Raw genomic sequence first — 18,058 nt, forward strand, 5'->3', positions numbered from 1 at the left:
CGTGCGTGGTGTTAGGTGTGCATGCACGCGTGCGATGACCGAACCGGTAGTGGAACAGAGAGGATCCCACTGCTGGGCAGTTTCAACCAACCTAGGTGATTTCCAGACGTGGAGACTTCAACTCCCAGAATGCCCCTGTCACTACAGCTACTGCTAAGAATTCTGGGAACAAAGGCCACAAACAATGTCCGGCTCGTTCCAGAAATGCTCTGTGGAACATGATGCGGAGACTCAAGTCTCGCCTCTGGGCTTCCTTTTTCCTTATTTAGGAGTAACAGAGTAGTTCAGCCCCCTGCCTGTGCTTAAGGCACTTCAAAACCCTTTTTATTCTCTTTTAAATTAAGCGGCAGGAAGAAGCACGGAGCTCTGCTACAAATTAAATCCTGCTTAAGCACAAGCCCACAAACCAGTTTTCTACGGGTGGTTTTTGACCCTGGGGAAGGGGGCAGGTTGTTTAATTTCCAAGCCACACTTATTGTCCCACCATGGTAAAGGATAGGGAGGGGAGGACCCTGGATCTCATTTCCCAATTGACCATGACTGGATGCTGTCAAATAGAGACTGAGGTTCCTCTGTCAATCTCCTCTAGGACACATTCCCAGTTCTAGTCAATGTCCCTGTTCTCAAATGCCATGCTAACCTCCTTTAAGGAAGCTTTCCGGGCATGCGGAGGAGACCAAATCCAGGTTTCTGGAATTGCTGAAGAAAATGTCTTCAATGGACTCCTAACTCCTAAGCTTTCTCTCATCTTTCTTACTCTCTGCACCACTCCTTCTCCTCTTGGGAGGAGAGAAAAGGGAGTGAAACCATCCAGATTGCTCAAATTACCCTGAGAGGTTACCTTCTTGCGCTCGAGGGCCAATGCCCAAGGCACCAGCCATGAGCTCCAAATTCAGTTATTTTTCTGGAACTGGCAAAGGATTTAAGTAAATGAAAAGAACAGAGCTATCTCTGGGAGAAGAATATATATATTCTTATATATATATATATATATGTGTGTGTGTGTGTGTGTGTGTGTGTCAGTCCCCCCCTCCTGTCCTTACCTGTTGTTACTTGTTGTACTGATACGAGTAGGCAGCATGATCCGATGGAGACTCCACTGTCACGTGGCTCTGCTGGCCACTGTTCTCCTGTGACAAAATACCCATTGGGGGAATTGGGATGGTAGCCATACCTTCCCCAAACCTTTCAGCCCCACTAAGATGAGCACGGTCAAACAGCTCGGTGGCTTGGTAGGGAATCAGTCCTCCCCACTTCCCTCACGAAGGGCTCAGGAGCTTGCCATGTGGCTTTTCTACCAACAGGAAACTGGTCTTGTCTTACCCACAAACACAGACCCGCCCCCCCCACACACACCCACAACCTTGCGATGGGACTCGGAGGCTTTCTCCACGTTGCCTTTTTAACGCTCAGCATAGAGAGACGCTATGCGGCTCGGAAGAAAAAAACGTTCAAGGTTCCCTCTGTGGGAAGACACCAGTGGGTAGAAGCAAGAGCTCGTTTTGGAATAGGGCCTATTAAAGATTAGCGGCTGATTGACTTCCCAGACTAATTTAAGCTAGTTTGGAAAACGTCATTATCCGAAGCATGTCTACACCATAGCTCCAAAAGATGTGGTGTGTGTGTGTGTGTGTGTGTGTGTGTGTGTAGAAGAAAAGGTCGCAAAAGTCATGGCAAGGGTGGCAGTGGAATATGGGAATCCTCTTCCATTCCTGAGCATATTTAAGCGATGCCGTTTCAAAAATCTATAAAACATGCTCTGGGTTTCCACCCACCCACTTACCCTCAGTAACCTGTTCCTCTTTACTGGAAACACACAAAACCAAAATGTCTATCAGTGCAAAACCCTGAATAGGCTTGTAATTTACCCCAGCCCAGCCCATATAGAGTCCAGAGGCTGAGTTCACACAACACACCAAATCCCAAACCCATGTTAATAAACCACAGTTGCTGGATTCACATAAGATGTTAGGTGACTCACTCGTGCCCCCCCCGCAATGGCTTAACGTAAGAGCCAGTTGCTATGGCAGAAGTTGGAATCCCAGAAGAAAATAAGCCACACATTTTCCATGCCCGTTTTAGCTTGCTCAAAGTTATTGTGTGAACTCAGCATTGGGGCCTTTCTGTTTAAAGGCATAAATCTGTACCAAGGAAGCATTCCTAATTTAAGCAGGAAGGACCAAAGGGCCTCTTACCTCAACTGCGACACTAGAGGAAGGCACCGGTGTATACTGGGGAATATAGGCTCCTTGCATAGCTGCTGCCGCTGGCATATACTGGCAAGAAGGAGAGAAAACATCAAGAGGACGCAGCAGGGTTGGGTCTCAAGCCCCACCAAAGAGAGGGAAGGAGAAAAGGGGTCCTTACTGTGCCAGCACTGCTGAGGGACAGATGGCCCAGCTGTTGGGTGAGAGGCCCCATCATGGAAGTGGGCTGGATGGAAATGGCGTGGTCCATGGCAGGTGTGAGCACCGTCCCCTGCTTGGGAACAAAATACGAACTGAGTAAAAGAGGGCACCGTTAACGAGACCAAATGGAAAGCGATGGAAGGGAGGAGTGTATAAACATCCTAAGAACAATGTGCATTACAACAGATTCTGGTAGGAAAGCATTGCATTTCCCCAAAAGTTCAAATTGGGGGGATAATTAGAAAAGGTGGGACAAGCTGACAACACAGCACTTTGAATTAAAAGCAAAAAAGGTTTTCCCACTGAGTAGGAAAGTATATTAGTTGTTATTTTAATACAGATGACATGTAAGTGTTTTTACCCTCCTGGCCCAGGAAGACAAGCAAAACGAAACAAAAAAAAAAAAAACCAATCACACAATTTAATCATTTTTCCTGTTATTTGGACTAGAAAGGGAGAAAGCCCAAGCTCTTGCAAGTTTCAAAAGAAAAAAACCCACAACCAAGTCCAACTTTCACTGTTCCATCTGAATTCATAATTAAAGAAACTAATCAGCACTGTGAGAAGTTTTGCAACGTTTTCCTTAATGGAGGATTCCAGGTAAGTAGGTAGTAGATAGGTAGGTAGTAGGTAGGAAAGTAGGTAGTAGGCAGGCAGGCAGAAATAGCTCTCACCGTGGGCTGCATGAGGTATGACTGATGGTGCATCCAAGATGGACTGTGGACCTAGAATAAGACAGCATGTTTTATGCATGGTCTCTTAGCAAAACAGTCCTAAAAAATAGATTGAGTTACGTTTTGGGGCGGAAAAAAAGTTTTTTCCCCCCAAAAAAGCCCCCCCCAAGGGGTGGCTTATATGCCGGGTCATTTTAATACCACACAAAATAAAAAATAAAATCGGCCCCCCCCCCCCCCCCACCCCTTGCCTCTCCTCTCAAAAACCAAACCCCCCAATAAAAAAAACAACCCCCACCCCCCCCCCCCCCCCCCCCCCAAACACCCCCCCCCCCCCCCCCCCCCCCCCCCCCCCCCCTCCCCCCCCCCCCCCCCCCCCCCCCCCCCCCCCCCCCCCCCCCCCCCCCCCCCACCACCCCACCCCCCCCCCCCAACCCCCCACCCCCCCCCCCCCCCCCCCCCCCCCCCCCCCCCCCCCCCCCCCCCCCCCCCCCCCCCCCCAAACCCCCCCCCCCCCCCCCCCCCCCCCCCCCCCCCCCCCCCCCCCCCCCAACCCCCCCCCCCCCCCCCCCCCCCCCCCCCCCCCCCCCCCTCCCCTCTCCCCCCCCCCCCACCCCCCCCCCCCCCACCCAAACCAACCCCAAAAAAAAAAAAAAAAAAAAAAAAAAAAAAAAAAAAAAAAAAAAAAAAAAAAAAAAAAAAAAAAAAAAAATAATATAAATTTTTTTTTATTTTTTATTTTTTTTTTTTTTTTTTTTTTATTCATCCTCCTGTCATGAAAGAGGCGGAGAAACAATATCCAAGTAATTCACGTAAGATTTCAACCGAGGACTTCTGGTAAACAGCTCGGACCCTGGTAGATTTTTCTGCTTAATAGCAATAGCACTTAGACTTCTATACCGCTTGACAGTGCTTTACAGCCCTCTCTAAGTGGTTTTAGAGTCCTCCTAATGCCCCCAACAATCTGGGTCCTCGTTTTACCAATACCTCAGAAGGATGGAAGGCTGAGTCAACCTTGAGCCTGGTGAGAAATTGCAGGCAGCCAGCAGAAGTAGCCTGCAGTACTGCATTCTAACCACTGCAGCTCTGTAAACCATTTTTTTTTATCTAGACGAGGTAACTTCTGCTAGCTGAATAGAAGATACAACAGGAAAGTCAACCAGAATTACCTTCCATTTGTTCTAAAAAAATCAGACATATGTTCTCATTTTTTTTTCCTACTGGGGAAACACAAGGGGACAAATGCATCAGCCCCTGCCATGTTGGCTTGCTCCTACATAATATTGTCACATCATTTCTTGCCATTTCTGACTCATTATTAGTGCCCCAAGCCATGTTAATCATGGAATCTTGTTATTGTACGTGGCCGATACATCAGTCTGTGAAGTCCTCTGCAGGAAAGGAAAGAAAGGTTGCCTCCTTCTCCTCCCCATTCTTAGTTTATAGCTGTTTCCAAGCTCTCGTTTCTTGTAGTGACTCAGATCCCAGTTTGTCTTCTCCAGTATTAGCTGCTAAAGTAACACACCTGGTAAGAGGAAACAGGTGATGGGAGATAAGGGGAGAGCGCAGTCTGGGCAATCATCCTGTTCGGGGCCAGGCTGTAGGGCGTTGTATAGAACCTGCAAAGGAAATAGGAGTCGCCTTTTAGAAGTCTTCCAAAAACGGTAGACCTCTCTTCCCAGTGGTTGCCAGTTTCATTCTGCCAGGCCCCATTTTTCCTATCATTTCTAATGAAAATATTACTGTACCAATAAAAGGTGAAAGCACAAGAAAGACGTACCCGTTTTGTAACGCTGTTGTAGGGTCATAAGTCAATGTCATCCCACCCTGCAGGAAACAACAGTTAATTCACATATGGTTCAGGCCTTTTTCCTCTTCCCCAGTGCACCAGGTTCTCAGCCCAGTGAAGCAAGAGTTACGATATCACCTTTCCAGGAACAAGTCACAAGCCTTATCCAGGCCAGCAGAAAACCTGTTCTCTCAACCAGCTTCGCAGCCTGTCAGTACAGCCGGTCAAGCTGTTAAGAGAACAGTCTTCCTGTCTCTTAAGCTTAGCCTGGCACATCTTGTGGCCAGTTCACAAAATCCAAAGGGAAGGGTGGCAAACCAGTTTGCTTAGCACGTCCCATGACAGGGATGAAGCTGTAGACTTCCCGTGAGGAAATAGCACACTGACCTACCACGGAGCAGTGGGAGAGATTACGGCTGAAAATGGTAGCGGGATGTGGGACCCAGGCAGACAAAATCTCTCCGGAGAAAGGAGAGACATTTGAGATTACTCATATGTATTCCGGACAGCTACTTTTTGTGAGTGTATGGTAGAAACCAAGGATTTTGCCGCTGCTTGCTATCAGCTAGCAGTCGTAGGATTACAGGTAGTCCTCGAATTATAAACACGATGGAGCCCAACGTTTCTGTTGCTAAGTGAGACAGCTGGGAAGTGAGTTGTGCCCCATTTTATGACCTTTCTTGCCTTAGTTGTTAAGTGAATTGCTGCAGTTGTTAAGTTAGTTACCCGGCTGTAAAACGAATCTGGCTTCCCCAGTGGCTTTGCTTGTCAGAAAGTCGCAAAAGGGGATCGTGGGACGCTACAACCGTCATAAATATGAACCAATTCCCAATTTAGATCATATGTGCTACAGCGATCGTTGGTACGAGAAACAGTTGTAAGTCACTTGTTTGAGGGCTTTTGTCACTTTGAACTAAATTAACTTAGCCATTAAAGCCAGCTGGGTGACTTTGGGCCAGTCATTTTATCTCAGTCCACCCCCCAGATTTGTTATTGGGGAAAATAGGAGGAGGAAGGAGTGTTGGATATCTTTGCAGCCTTGTAAAAATAATAAAGGCGGGATGCAAATAAATAAATAAATAAATATCTGAAGAATTGGGATGGGGAGATTTGTCTAAAGAAAATTAGGGATAAATGTGAAAACAAGATTCAAAATGGGTTTTTTGAACATGCTTTGCAATAGTTACGTTGCATCACTTGAGAGATTGGACTGCCATTTGTCAGAAATGGTGTAGGGTCTCCTGCTTCGGTGGGGGTTGGACTAGATGGCTTACAAGGTCCCTTCCAACTCTGTTAATCTAATCTAATCTATTTCTTAAGACTTAATGGACTTTTGCTGATGGAGATGATGAGGTTTTAAAGTTTTGTGGATAGAGAGTGGGGTGGGATATGGAATGAAGAAATGATCGGTTGTATTTTAAGAGAGAGTAAAAAGTTGTTAATGTTAACTGTACTTGCTGGGCTTGTCAAAAAAAATCGATTGTAGTTTTTATTAGTTTTATTTATACAATACAATTCTGAATAAAAATTATTGCAAAAAAAGGAAGTTCCCATGCTAGGAGCAAAGGTATCCTATAAACTTTTTATCAAGTTCTCGTTCTTCTCGTTTTTATCAAGTTCTCCCCCCTCCTTACCGCATCACTTTCCCTTGGCCAGGCTCGTCCATTTTGCACATATTTGCCCTGATTCTGGCGCTTCTTCTGGCCACCATCAGCAAACTTGCAAAGCAGTGGATCTGGAGGAGCTGCAGGGGGGAAAAAAAAGCTGAGTTTAGCCTTGGGACATTTTGTTGTAACATATCTAGACGCTCCTACCAGTAGGATCAATGATATTCCTAGGTCTCAGTATCCCCTCAATGCACTTGAATCTAAACTTAAACCTTCTCTTCACAGCTGACTGGATACATTGAATTCCACTCCACACACTGTCCCATCCGTGATGTACTCCTTAACAGGATGCTGCTTTGCTTTGTAGCAATAACCGCTGTATCAACCTGAAGATCCAAAAGGGACAAGCCATGGCTGATCACATTGGACACGGAGCTGCTTATCCTCTCTTCTTCTCAGTGACTTCATTCTACCTCTGAATCACAGATGATACCCTCTTTCTTTCTTTCTTTCTTTCTTTCTTTCTTTCTTTCTTTCTTTCTTTCTTTCTTTCTTTCTTTCTTTCTTTCCTTCCTTCCTTCCTTCCTTCCTTCCTTCCTTCCTTCCTTCCTTTATTTTTCTTTCTCTTTCTTTCCTTCCTTCCTTTTTCTGTCTTTCTGTTCTTTTCTTTCTTTCTTTCTCCCTTCATGGCTATAAAAAAGAGAATGAAACCTTCTGCAAATTGTTCAGGATCCAGCCGTGCCGAGGGGAAGTCAGATGAGCTATAGCTAGCATCAATTCTGTGACCTTTATGAGACCATCTGCAGACTTTTATTTTAACATCAGTGCTAGGCCTATTAGCATTTTGTAGGGAATGCTACAGCCTCCGTCCACAGTGTGTGTGTGTGGCCTAGGCAGCTTTCCATGTAAAGACTTGCAGACTTCAGTGTCATGCTACTGTTTTCCTTGAACTCTTGTGGTTAACCTTCCTTTTTGTTGCCAAGCAACCACTCTCTTCTCCCTCAGCTAGGAGAGTGTACAGAGCTACATAGCATCCTGAATTACTACCACATGAGTAGCACTTATGTACAAGAGGATACTCCTGCTTCCCTCCACTGGGCCCTTGGCCAACAAGTCAGAAGGGCCAGCTGATACATGCCCTAAAACCAAGGAGCCACTATTCTGTGAGTTATGAGGGGAAGGGGAGGGCACCAGATATGGCCACTTTGGAAAAGCAGATTAAAATAGCTTGTCAAAAAGAAGGCATAAAATAGTTGGGACAATTTTTTATGGGTCTGGCCCAATCATATATGCTTCCTGTGAGTGGAGTGGCTGTGATCCCTCTCCCCAAATTTAGCTTTGTTATGCAGCCTAGTTTTATCGCAGCTTGCACTGGACAGTCTGTAGCTGTAGCCACTGCAGCATCGGATGTGACTTGAGCAAGCACTTCTCTGACACAAAGACTGTTTAGGTGATTTGGGGATAGTCATCTCCTCTCAGCATAATCCACCTTTATTGTTGTGGGAATTAAATTAAGGTCAGTCTCCATGTAAGCTACTGGAGTGTTCAGACAAAATTGGGGACATAAATGCAATGAAAAACAACAACCTCATCACCACCAAGGAGCAACCTATAAAAGGCAGCTAAGGAAAACAAGTGGAAGACAACACAATATTGCATTTATAGGACATGATCAATTGATCACAGCCTGGAAATGTCAAAAAACCTTTAATTCTTTTGGTAGATCCCCATCTTATTAGAGATGTGATGAGCTGGACACAAATAAGGAAATAAAAATGTCCCTCTTATAGATACCTCTATTGGGAGTGACGTCTAACTATTCCACAAGAACCACGCTGTGAAAATGTTACTCCATGGAAAAAATATGATCCCTTAACTCTGCTGCACATAGGAAATGGCTCCAAATCTTCCCCCACACATTCCTCTCAGAGCATCCTGCTATTCTAACTTGTTTATCTGCTTACTCCAATCCTGTCTCTTCCTGGTTGGAGTGTTTTACCCCTCCTCTCCTGGCCACAATTTGAGCACTGGGTCAGTTTTAGATTATTTAAATAATACTTCACAGGAAGAGGCAGCAGCCAAAATAATTTTAGCAGACCCATTTGATCAGAAGAGCCCTTCTGATCCAATTCCCTCCTTTCTGTGTTTACTAAATAGCCTTTCTCCCTGACTCTTCTCATTAGGCTGGTAAAATGTTCTTTTCCAGTAGCTCTCTGTTCCTTCCCTGTCTCACCGTCAGCAATTCATGGACCCTTTTCAACCAGGTTACGTACAACGACACGATTTTATGCATTATAAATGGAGAACCATCTAGCTCGTTTCAGCACTGTAGCTTCTTTCTGCTGCACTTGAAACCCTGACCATTCAGCCACACTGCCCTCTTCTGAAGTTACCTCCAAAGAACTTGCTCATACTGCATTGCAATGGTTTTACTCCTGCTTATCTCAGGACACTTTTTCTGTGATGTGGAACGGTGCCATATCCTAGCTTTTTCATTTGTAAGTGGGGGCTCCAAGGGTTTCTTTAATTAACTTTGTCCACTGCTCTTTTGGCTTCATTCAGTTTCACTATGATAGATAAATGATAGATAGATATAGATGGATAGATAGATCGATAGATCGATAGATCGATAGATCGATAGATAGATAGATAGATAGATAGATAGATAGATAGATAGATAGATAGATAGATAGATAGATAGATAGATAGATAGATATAGATAGATATAGATAGATAGATTGATTGATTTAGGCATGCATAAGTGCACCATCGTGCCTCCCGTCCTTGTCCTATTGTCCCCCTTTATTCGTACCTATTTCCTGTATTCTTACTCATGTTTATACTTATACCTATTATCTTGTAAGCAATTGACAAATTAAATAAAATAAAAATAAATACCGGTAGGTAGGTAGGTAGGTGAATGGATGGATGGATGAACGGATAGACAGAGAGACAGAGACAACGCAGAAATGTACTTTTGAGTGAGGCAGCCATCTTTCCAAATATTTTGATGGATGTTGATGTTGGGCTGGATGGATTTCCTCCATCTCAAACTAAATGTGAAAACTATTGTATCTCACCCCTTCTCTCTCTTTCTGGTTTTAGGCAGCCAGTTGCCACCAGTTGAGTCCAACTCAATGATCCATTTTCATTGGAGGGGGGGGCAGGAAATTTCACTGATAATTTTATTCTGGGGAAAATAATAGGCTGGACATATGTGCATCACCTTGAATTGACCAAATTTTTAAAAAGGCAGGATAAAAATCTAAAAACAACCGATTCACTACAATATCTGTAAAAATGACCATGTACCAATAATGAAAAATTGGTGGGAACATAAAGCTGAAAAAGTAGTTGAAATGAGGAAGGTTAAAATATTGTGAGATTTCTGAATACAAACTGACAATTTAGCTATGGTTGAAAAGAAGAAAATGTGGCTAACTGATGTGATAATAGCAAGGGACAGTAGAACAGAAGACAAAGAATTGGAGAAGTAGAATAGAAAACAAAGAACTGGAGAATATTACAAATTATCAAGAATTAACAATCAAAACTGAATGAATGTGGCATAAAGGGGCCCTGTTGTGTCCCAGTGGTTATTGGCATACTGGGTACCACACCAAAAAATCTTGGATGGAACTTAAAAACCTGCACATAACACAAAATTTCCACCTGTCATTTGAAAAAGATCACTGTTTGAATCCACACATATACTTCACTGATACAGTATAACTTCCTAGGTTCTTGGGAAAAACTCTGTGTGTATGAAGGCTAACACCATTTTTTTTTAAATGGCAGCTGTGACTTCCCATTGTTGTGAACAGGTAATAATAAAAAACTTGGAGCTTGCATTTAAAGAATATTAATTGGCTTTATCAGTTCCTCATCACAGAAACAGCAAAGCAATTGCTTAGTGCCCTGATCATCCCTTAGCTGGATTATTGCAACAATGTCTTAGCAGGTCACCTAACATTTTTATTTATCTGATGATTTGGATCTAGAACAGTACAGTGTGTGCTATTCTGTACCTTCCTGAAGGAAGCGTACAGGAAGGATTAACCTGAATTAATCCTGGGGGCTCCCAAGTGGCTAAGTATTTATGAAAGGTACCAACTCTAATTGCTAGCTAACTCATTGGGTCTTGCACTTTGGCTACCAGGTCTTCACAGGCACAGCTACTTAACTGGAAAAACTGATGGTAGTTCCTCTCCATGATCTGAACATTTAGCTATGGGTGAGGGTACCACCTCATACTAAAATGGTGACATCAGATTTGAGAATTTTTTCACATCTTAATGCCAGCCCTCTAGAACTATGTTATGCCGAGAAGTCTAATTTGTCAGCATTTTAAACAATGCTAAAATCTTCCTTTCTTTTTTTTTAATGGGATTTTTTTCAAGCTGGTTTAAATATTAATTATTTGGGCAAAAATGCTTTGTTGTTTAGATCTAACTTCAAAAGGCCTATTTTAACAGTTACAGGCCATTCAAGTTACTGAGTCTGTATAAAGTAGTTGTGACCTTAATTGCCAGATAGGGAGCTACCGTACTAACGTCTCAACATTGTTATATTATTTTGTATGATGCCCTTTTTACAGGTGCACAAAAAACACGGCTCTTCTTGCTGCTGCTGCTGCTACTGCTACTGCTTCTACTAAACCTTTGTTCCTCTGGGAAGGAAACAATTCACCCGCACCCTTATAGTATTTCCTCACCTGGGACCCCAGGAGGTGTCTTGATATATTTGCCATTGAAGTGGGTGATGATGGCTTCACACTTTTCTGTAGACTCCATCCTGGAGAAGCAATGAAAGAAAATGTCCATGAAGCTGGGATGGAGAAAATGCCAAATGTTTCTTATTCAGAAATAAGTAGGGAGAAGAATGTGCTCCGTAACAAATGTTGTTCAGTCCCTCAGGCAACACAGCCACAACAAGGGATGACTGGGCAAGCTCAGCAAGGCATCTAGACCCCGTGCTCCTAACCGATGGGACGTGCAGCTCAAAATATAGTAGATGTGAGAGTTACCGACTCATAATTCCTATGGAGAGATTCGTCAGTTTATATACTTGGCTGGACTGAAAAACAGCTCCAGGTCAACTCCAATTCATGTCAACATTCATCTTCAACTTGTCCAGACTGAGAATAAGTGCTTTAAATGGCACTGCTTCCATTTAAAGCCATGTTTCCCAATCTTAGCAACTTTTAAGATGAGTGGACTTCAATTCCCAGAATTCCCCAGCCATCAAGTTGGTTGGAGAAAGCTGGAAGTTGAAATCTACACACTGACACAAAGTTGCTGAGGTTGAGAAACACTGATTGAGGAGCGGTGGTGGCGCAGTACTGAGGTTAGAGTGCAGTACTGCAGGCTACTTCGACTAACTGCCAGCTGCCTGCAATTTGGCAGTTCGAATCTCACCAGGCTCAAGATTGACTCAGTCTTCCATCCTTCTGAGGTGGGTAAAATGAGGACCCAGATTGTTGGGGGCAATAGGCTGACCCTGTAAACTGTTTAGAGTGGCCTGTAAAGCACTGTGAAGCGGTATATAAGTCTAAGTGCTATTCCTATTTAGAGGACTTTGTATAGAGGAAGGGACAGGGGCATTGGGGTGAATACTTGAGGGAGAACCCTGTAATTAGAAATCCAGGTACTTAACTTTCTGTTATGCTCAGAGACTTGTGATGAGCATCAATATTTGGAAAACTTAAATAGGAATTAACAGCCTGTGTGACTCTCCTAGAATCTCCTAATCAAGATTCATCAAAGCCAACAAATCAAACTTGGAAAATCTATGAGATAGCCTGTTCCTAAGCTATAATTCCTTGAGGACATTACCAAAAATGAATCCAAGCATGCAAAATCTAACATCAGAATTAACCTGGACCTGCAACTGGTTTTGAAATGTAGCTGATTCCCAACCACTAGCAGGATATGAATTTATGACTCCCAAGTAGTTCCAATATTTCAAGGAGCTTTCAAAATGCTGGCCTGTGTTTTAACGTGGCTCTGCTATAATGATTAAACACCTCATTTGCTTGTTATCCCTTTTGGTTTTCAAATGTTACATCCAAGGACTCAGGAAAAATATTTTAGAGCTGTAGCATTTGATAGAAAGCGGGGGCGGAGCAAAGCAGCTTTGACGGAGAGAAAAGTAAGCATTTTAGTTTCTCTCCTCTCTTGATGAGGACCAACCTCATCCATTACAACCAGCTGTTGGAAACAGGAATACATAATTAACCAACCGTCCGTTGCTAATACTACCTAACAGTCCAACTTTACTTCTTCAGGTATGAAGGAAATAAATATGGAGGAGTCAGGAACTGTCTGCTGCAAGGTGACAATCTGCCAGTAGGGGGCAATGTAGGACAGAAGAGAATGGCCAAGCCAACTCAGGAAAGGGAGAATGTGGAACAAAACTGCCCACCCAGGTGGATGCCTGAGCAGCAAAGGAGCACCTTGGGTGTACAAACCTATGCCTAAAAGTAATTCTACACTACAGTCAGACAAATCTTTAGCAGTGATCTTGGGTTAGGAATCAAATGCATTTAGCTGTTAGTTTCTTCCTTCTTAGCAACAATGCTCAACAACATTGTGAATCAGGAAACTTTAGGATCAATGGTGCTTCTGTCTTGTTCAGCATTCCTGTTCCACATCAAGCCATTTCTAAATCACTAGTTTTTTGCTACCAGTTTTTCTCCCCTCCCTTCTCAAGCAATTGACTAAACATCTTGCTGCTACCAGTGGTGGGATTCTAACGGTTTGGCCCGATTCGGGCAAACCCGTAGTAAAAAAACAGCTACCAGTATTTCTTTTTTTTCCTCCCGACGATCAGCTGTTGTCTTATTGCTTCACCCAGGAGGCTTCCCTGAGGCCCAGGAGGCAAAAAGAGGCACCGTGTGTGTGTGTGTGTGTGTGTGTGTGTGTGTGTGTGTGTGTGCTGCATGGCCTCCCCGCGCTCCATTTTTTGCTTTCCTGGGGCTCAGGAAAGCCTCCTGGGAGCAAAAACACCACCCAGGAGGCTTCCCTGAGGCCCAGGAAGCAAAAAAAAAACAAAATAGAGTGCAGGGGGGGCGGATCCTGCATGAAAAGAAGCCACACCCACCCAGTCACATGGCCATGCCCACCTAGCCACTCCCACCTAGCCACGCCCACAGAACTGGTAGTAAAAATATTTGCATCCCACTCCTGGCTTCTACACCTAAGGCTAAACTCAAGACTGAACGGCAGTTGGGTGCCATGGGAAAAGTGAATGAGGTAGCCTAGGGCTTTATAGTCCACATCAAAACACCTGGCCCACAAGTCAGCCACATGTTGTAAGGCTTTAGGACAGACGAAGTGCTCACTGAAGTCCAGCTTTTTCTGTCTGCCAATCAAACATGGAAAGGAATCGTTTTGAGTGTCCATGCTCTGCCGTCTTTTCCTGCAGCCTATCTGAATCTTTTAGGAACATTTGGTGATATAGTAATGGCACGTTTAGGGAAGGAGAAACGGGGAGACACACCTGGTAATAAACCCAACATACAGTCAGCTAAAATAATATGGTTTCCGAGACATGTATACAAACTTGCATAGAAATGCCAAATGTCCATATCTAGTCCCAGTGAACCAACTCAGAAGAAGAGTGTAGCTACAGCTATCCCAACCCTAAAACTTAGGGGGATAGGGCATGGAAGAGGAAAAAGGCAAATGCCCATCACCGCCTTGAACCAAGAGGGAAATATTTGCAAATGCTCAGCATATTTTTGCACATGCTCCATGCATAAGGGAATATTTAGCCCAGCAAGTCTCTGTGCGGGTATTCCTGCAGAAAACCATCCTTGGGCGAAGGAATGTTTCGAGGTGCTCACTCCCATACAGGATATGAATGGATCCCATTTCTGAGGGGTTCCCCAAGTGAACACAGGCTATGCCAGTTTGTCTTTTTAAGCCAGCACTGCTGTGTATAGAGCAGAAGACATGTACCATTAAACCAAACCATCCCCAACCCTGTCCCAGACATCCGGCCTGACCTGGCAAAGCCAACTCCTCGGCTGGTGCCGCTGGCATCACGTAGGATACGTGTAGAGATGACTTGTCCGAATGGTTTCAGCATCGACTCCAATTCAGCCTCATCCATGCCCAAAGGCAAGTTTGACAGGTAGAGGTTGGTAGGGTCCTGCTCCTGTTGCTATGGAAACAAGAAGTCAGGCTGTTGCCTAGCAATAGTCCATCCCATCCCAGGAATGCATTCCTTTGGACTCTCCCTTCCCTTCCTGAACGTGTGTCACCTGCCTCTGTTGAGATGCTGGCTGCCTCTCTTTCTCTAGGCACACTGAGGCCTTTCCATCTCTAAAGAGAACTCAACGTATTATCTCGGTAGAGAGGCCGGCTTCTGCTCTGAGCAACCCCACTGGTGAGACTCGCTGTTGTGAAGCAGAAGGAAGAGAAGCTGAGGGAAGGATCCAGCATCCAAGGAGAGCAAGGGAGGCAGCAAACATGGCCTAGAGTACTGTAGGCTACATCACGTACACACCAGTGTGCTAACTGCAGGAACTGCACACTGGGAATGACATACATGCCCTATGTGCGCTGGGGAACAAACACGGTTTGTTCTTTTCAAACAGATAGATTCAGACTGTCAAAGGCATTCCAAGGGAATCCCGTGGCCTTAATTCACCAAAATGTAGAGGATCATAGGTTCCCCACTGCTGATTACAGTGTACTTTACTCTGAGTAAATCCAAATCTACTGGAGTACCAGAGTACAACGTCTGCCACCCATCAAATGTGAAAGGTATTCTTGGGCTAAGAGAGCATTACTTATTTCTTATGTGGAACCACAATAATGGAGCTGTCTACTTCTTTGAGTAGTAGCTTATTTAACCTACAGAACAATGGTCCCCAACCTTTCTGGCTTTGTGAACCAGCCCACCGCTTGCACGGCCCAGTTCCCAAGGGGCCACAGCTGGTTCCCAAAGGGCCTCAAACTGATATTGGATTGTGGACCAGGGTTGAGGACCCTTGCTGGAAAAAGCTCTCTCTCTCTCTCTCTCTCTCTCTCTCTCTCTCTCTCTCTCTCTCTCTCTCTATTGTAGGAGAAAGAGGAACTGCAGCTTGTTTCAATATCAAAATTGCCACCTGGTTCAAGCAACCAGCCCCAGCCAAAATGGTGCCACCATAATTTCCAAAACTATATCTCCCAAAATACCTGGAAAGCATCAGCTTGGGGAAAGTGAAATTAAAATGATCGGCAAGATACAAGGTGTGTTTTTTTGAAAGGAATTAATACGGCATATACTAACTGAACAATTTATCTTCAATTGTTGACATCTCTAGTTAAAGACCTTTTTAAGGGGGGGGGGGGGAAGTATTCTTTTTCCAGAGAATTTTGGGAAAGGAATCATTGCCTGACGAAGAGAGGCTGAGCAATACTGGAAATTATTCTGGGATTCCAAGCCAGGATATCGAACTTAATGGATAAATAATTCCATCTTCTATGGTAGAGTCTCGCGTAACAGCCGAGATCTGATTCACATGTAATACTGAGGTACATTAGCTGTGGGTCTTGCTTGTTTCTGCTTTAGGCCTTATCTGAACGATGGCTAGAGTAGAAAACCCAGGTTCCCTGCAGAATTTACCATCACATCTACTCGAAGGGACTGTTCCCAGCACCACCACTCCAACCGCATGGAGTGAGGCACCAGCGGTACCCTTGAAACACAGTAATGGCGGAGAATATACTCTGTAGAAAAGCATCTCCATCATGGCCAGGTTATGAAAAAGGTCTGGCTTCATGAGGGCTAAATCCCAAAGAGCATCGTTGTTGGTGTAGGACCAGAAGTTTAACTGTGATGGATTGAGTCAGGCACATTCCCCTTCTCATTCGTGGAAATGGGATGGGGGGGTGTTCTGCCATGCAGGGCTGCACCTCAAGGCTTACCTTGGCCATCTGGGCTTGGACTCCACTGGCCTTGAGTGCAGTCACAGCTTTCTGAGCTGCTGTGGGGCTGTCAAAATCCACAAAGCCATAACCTGAAGGTTCAAAGGAGAGGAAAGGTAAGTCTCGTTGACCTCGGAGGTTCCGTTTCCAGCTTGTACGGGTAAGTCCTCGACTTACAACAGTCCGTTTTGGTGACCGTTCGAAGTTAACAACGTCACTGACAAAAAAAGTGCCTTATGACCGTTTTTCGCACTTACGGCCGTTGCAGCCTCCCCCTGGTCACCTGAACAAAATGGCCAGTGACTCGTGCTTACGACGGTTGCAGTGTCCAGGGGTCATGTCACCACCTTTGGCAACCTTCTGACAAACCATGTCAATGGTGGAAGCCAGCTTCACTTAACAACTGCAGCGGCTCACTTAACAACGGCAGCAAGAAAAAGTCGTAAAACGGGGCAAAGCTCGCTCAACACACATTTCACTTGGCCACATACGTTTTGGGCTCAGTTGCGGCCGTACGTGGAGGACTACCCGTATAGGGGACCCTTCCTCCAGCCCTCTGTAACTGGGCCTGGGTGAGTAGCAAAGAGACTCACCTTTGCAGTGGAGCGAAGCCCTCCTGCCCCACCCACCTATTTTACATTCTCCGCTGCACCACACCCTATCTGGCACACCACAAGCAGCAATCACTCGGAGGGGCAAGACTGATGTTATCTGGCGGGTTAGGAAACATCGGCACGGAAGCCAAGAGGAGGAGGAGGAGGAGGAGGAGGAGGAGGAGGAGGAGGAGGAGGAGGAGGAGGAGGAGGAGGAGGAGGACCTATCCCAGCATTAAACCATACAGACTGCAGGACTCCCCCTTCTTCTCTTCCTCTTTCTTCAGCTTCTACTCCATCTTTTCTTTCCTTCTTCTCTCCCCAGCAATGTCTGGCATTTCAGGAATGCAACTCCTCCCCCTCCTCCCCCCTCCCTGCCCCCACCATCACCCTCATATGCCAATAAACCATCCCCACCTTCAGACCCAACCCCTCCCCCCTCGGGGAAGCTTGGCTCTTAGATTCCCATTCTGAACCTGTCCTGTTCCCCCAACCCCCACCCAGCAGAGCCTTACCTGGGCTTCAACTTCGCCAGCCTCAAAACTGTGGAAGAGAGGCACCCTCTTTTGAAGGAGAGGTTAAAGCCTCAGGCCACTGCAAAGAGAGGGGTGTGTGTGTGTGTGTGTGTGTGTGTGTGTGTGATAAGGAGGCAGCGAAACAGGACAGCTCCCCACTTTGAGAAACACCTCCCCCCCAAGCAAAACCCACACATTATCCAGACTCCGATTCAAGTCCTGTGGGTATCACATAATATACTCTATACGAGAGGAAAATCTGAGCTCACCTTTGCATTTATTGGTTGTTTTATCCAGGATGGCCTTGGTGGAGACAATTTTGCCGTATCTGTAAGTACAGGAATGCATCAAAATAAGGGACAGAATAAGCGCAGCAAATAAAGGAAGTTTGCGGAATGGATATAATGGTCCTAACTATCTTCCCTGAAAATACTTCTCTTTCATAGACTCTTCCCTGCCGCCCTCCCAACCCCCTCCGCCCCCAAGAAGACTGAAAAATAAAATGTTTTCTCCACTCAGGAATTGGAACTGCTTTTCAATTAATTGCAGGACAAG

The 18,058-nt window shown here is 45.1% G+C and overlaps 1 protein-coding gene across 4 annotated transcripts in view; it reads right to left on the reverse strand.

The window, feature by feature from the left end:
* The window catches only part of RBMS2 (RNA binding motif single stranded interacting protein 2), a 74,775-nt gene that overhangs the window by 8,421 nt on the left and 48,296 nt on the right, over positions 1-18,058 (reverse strand). The window contains exons 3-13 of one of the 4 annotated variants that reach the window (XM_087956265.1): positions 17,773-17,831; positions 16,396-16,487; positions 14,487-14,638; positions 11,193-11,272; positions 6,506-6,615; positions 4,863-4,909; positions 4,608-4,701; positions 3,083-3,133; positions 2,368-2,478; positions 2,196-2,276; positions 1,044-1,130 (exon numbers count right to left, since the gene is read on the reverse strand). In XM_087956265.1, the coding sequence (XP_087812391.1) occupies positions 1,050-1,130; positions 2,196-2,276; positions 2,368-2,478; positions 3,083-3,133; positions 4,608-4,701; positions 4,863-4,909; positions 6,506-6,615; positions 11,193-11,272; positions 14,487-14,638; positions 16,396-16,487; positions 17,773-17,831 (958 nt within the window). In that variant the 3' untranslated portion in view covers positions 1,044-1,049. Of the gene's footprint in view, positions 1-1,043; positions 1,131-2,195; positions 2,277-2,367; positions 2,482-3,082; positions 3,134-4,607; positions 4,702-4,862; positions 4,910-6,505; positions 6,616-11,192; positions 11,273-14,486; positions 14,645-16,395; positions 16,488-17,772; positions 17,832-18,058 lie in introns of all 4 variants that reach the window. The other 3 variants (XM_026680013.2, XM_026680012.2, XM_026680011.2) reach the window with 3 other exon arrangements.

The sequence above is a fragment of the Notechis scutatus genome, chromosome 2 (genome assembly GCF_049901735.1).
Source record: "Notechis scutatus isolate UNSWTSFEM ecotype Mainland chromosome 2, rNotScu1.2, whole genome shotgun sequence".
NCBI classification, from domain to species: Eukaryota; Metazoa; Chordata; class Lepidosauria; order Squamata; family Elapidae; genus Notechis; species Notechis scutatus.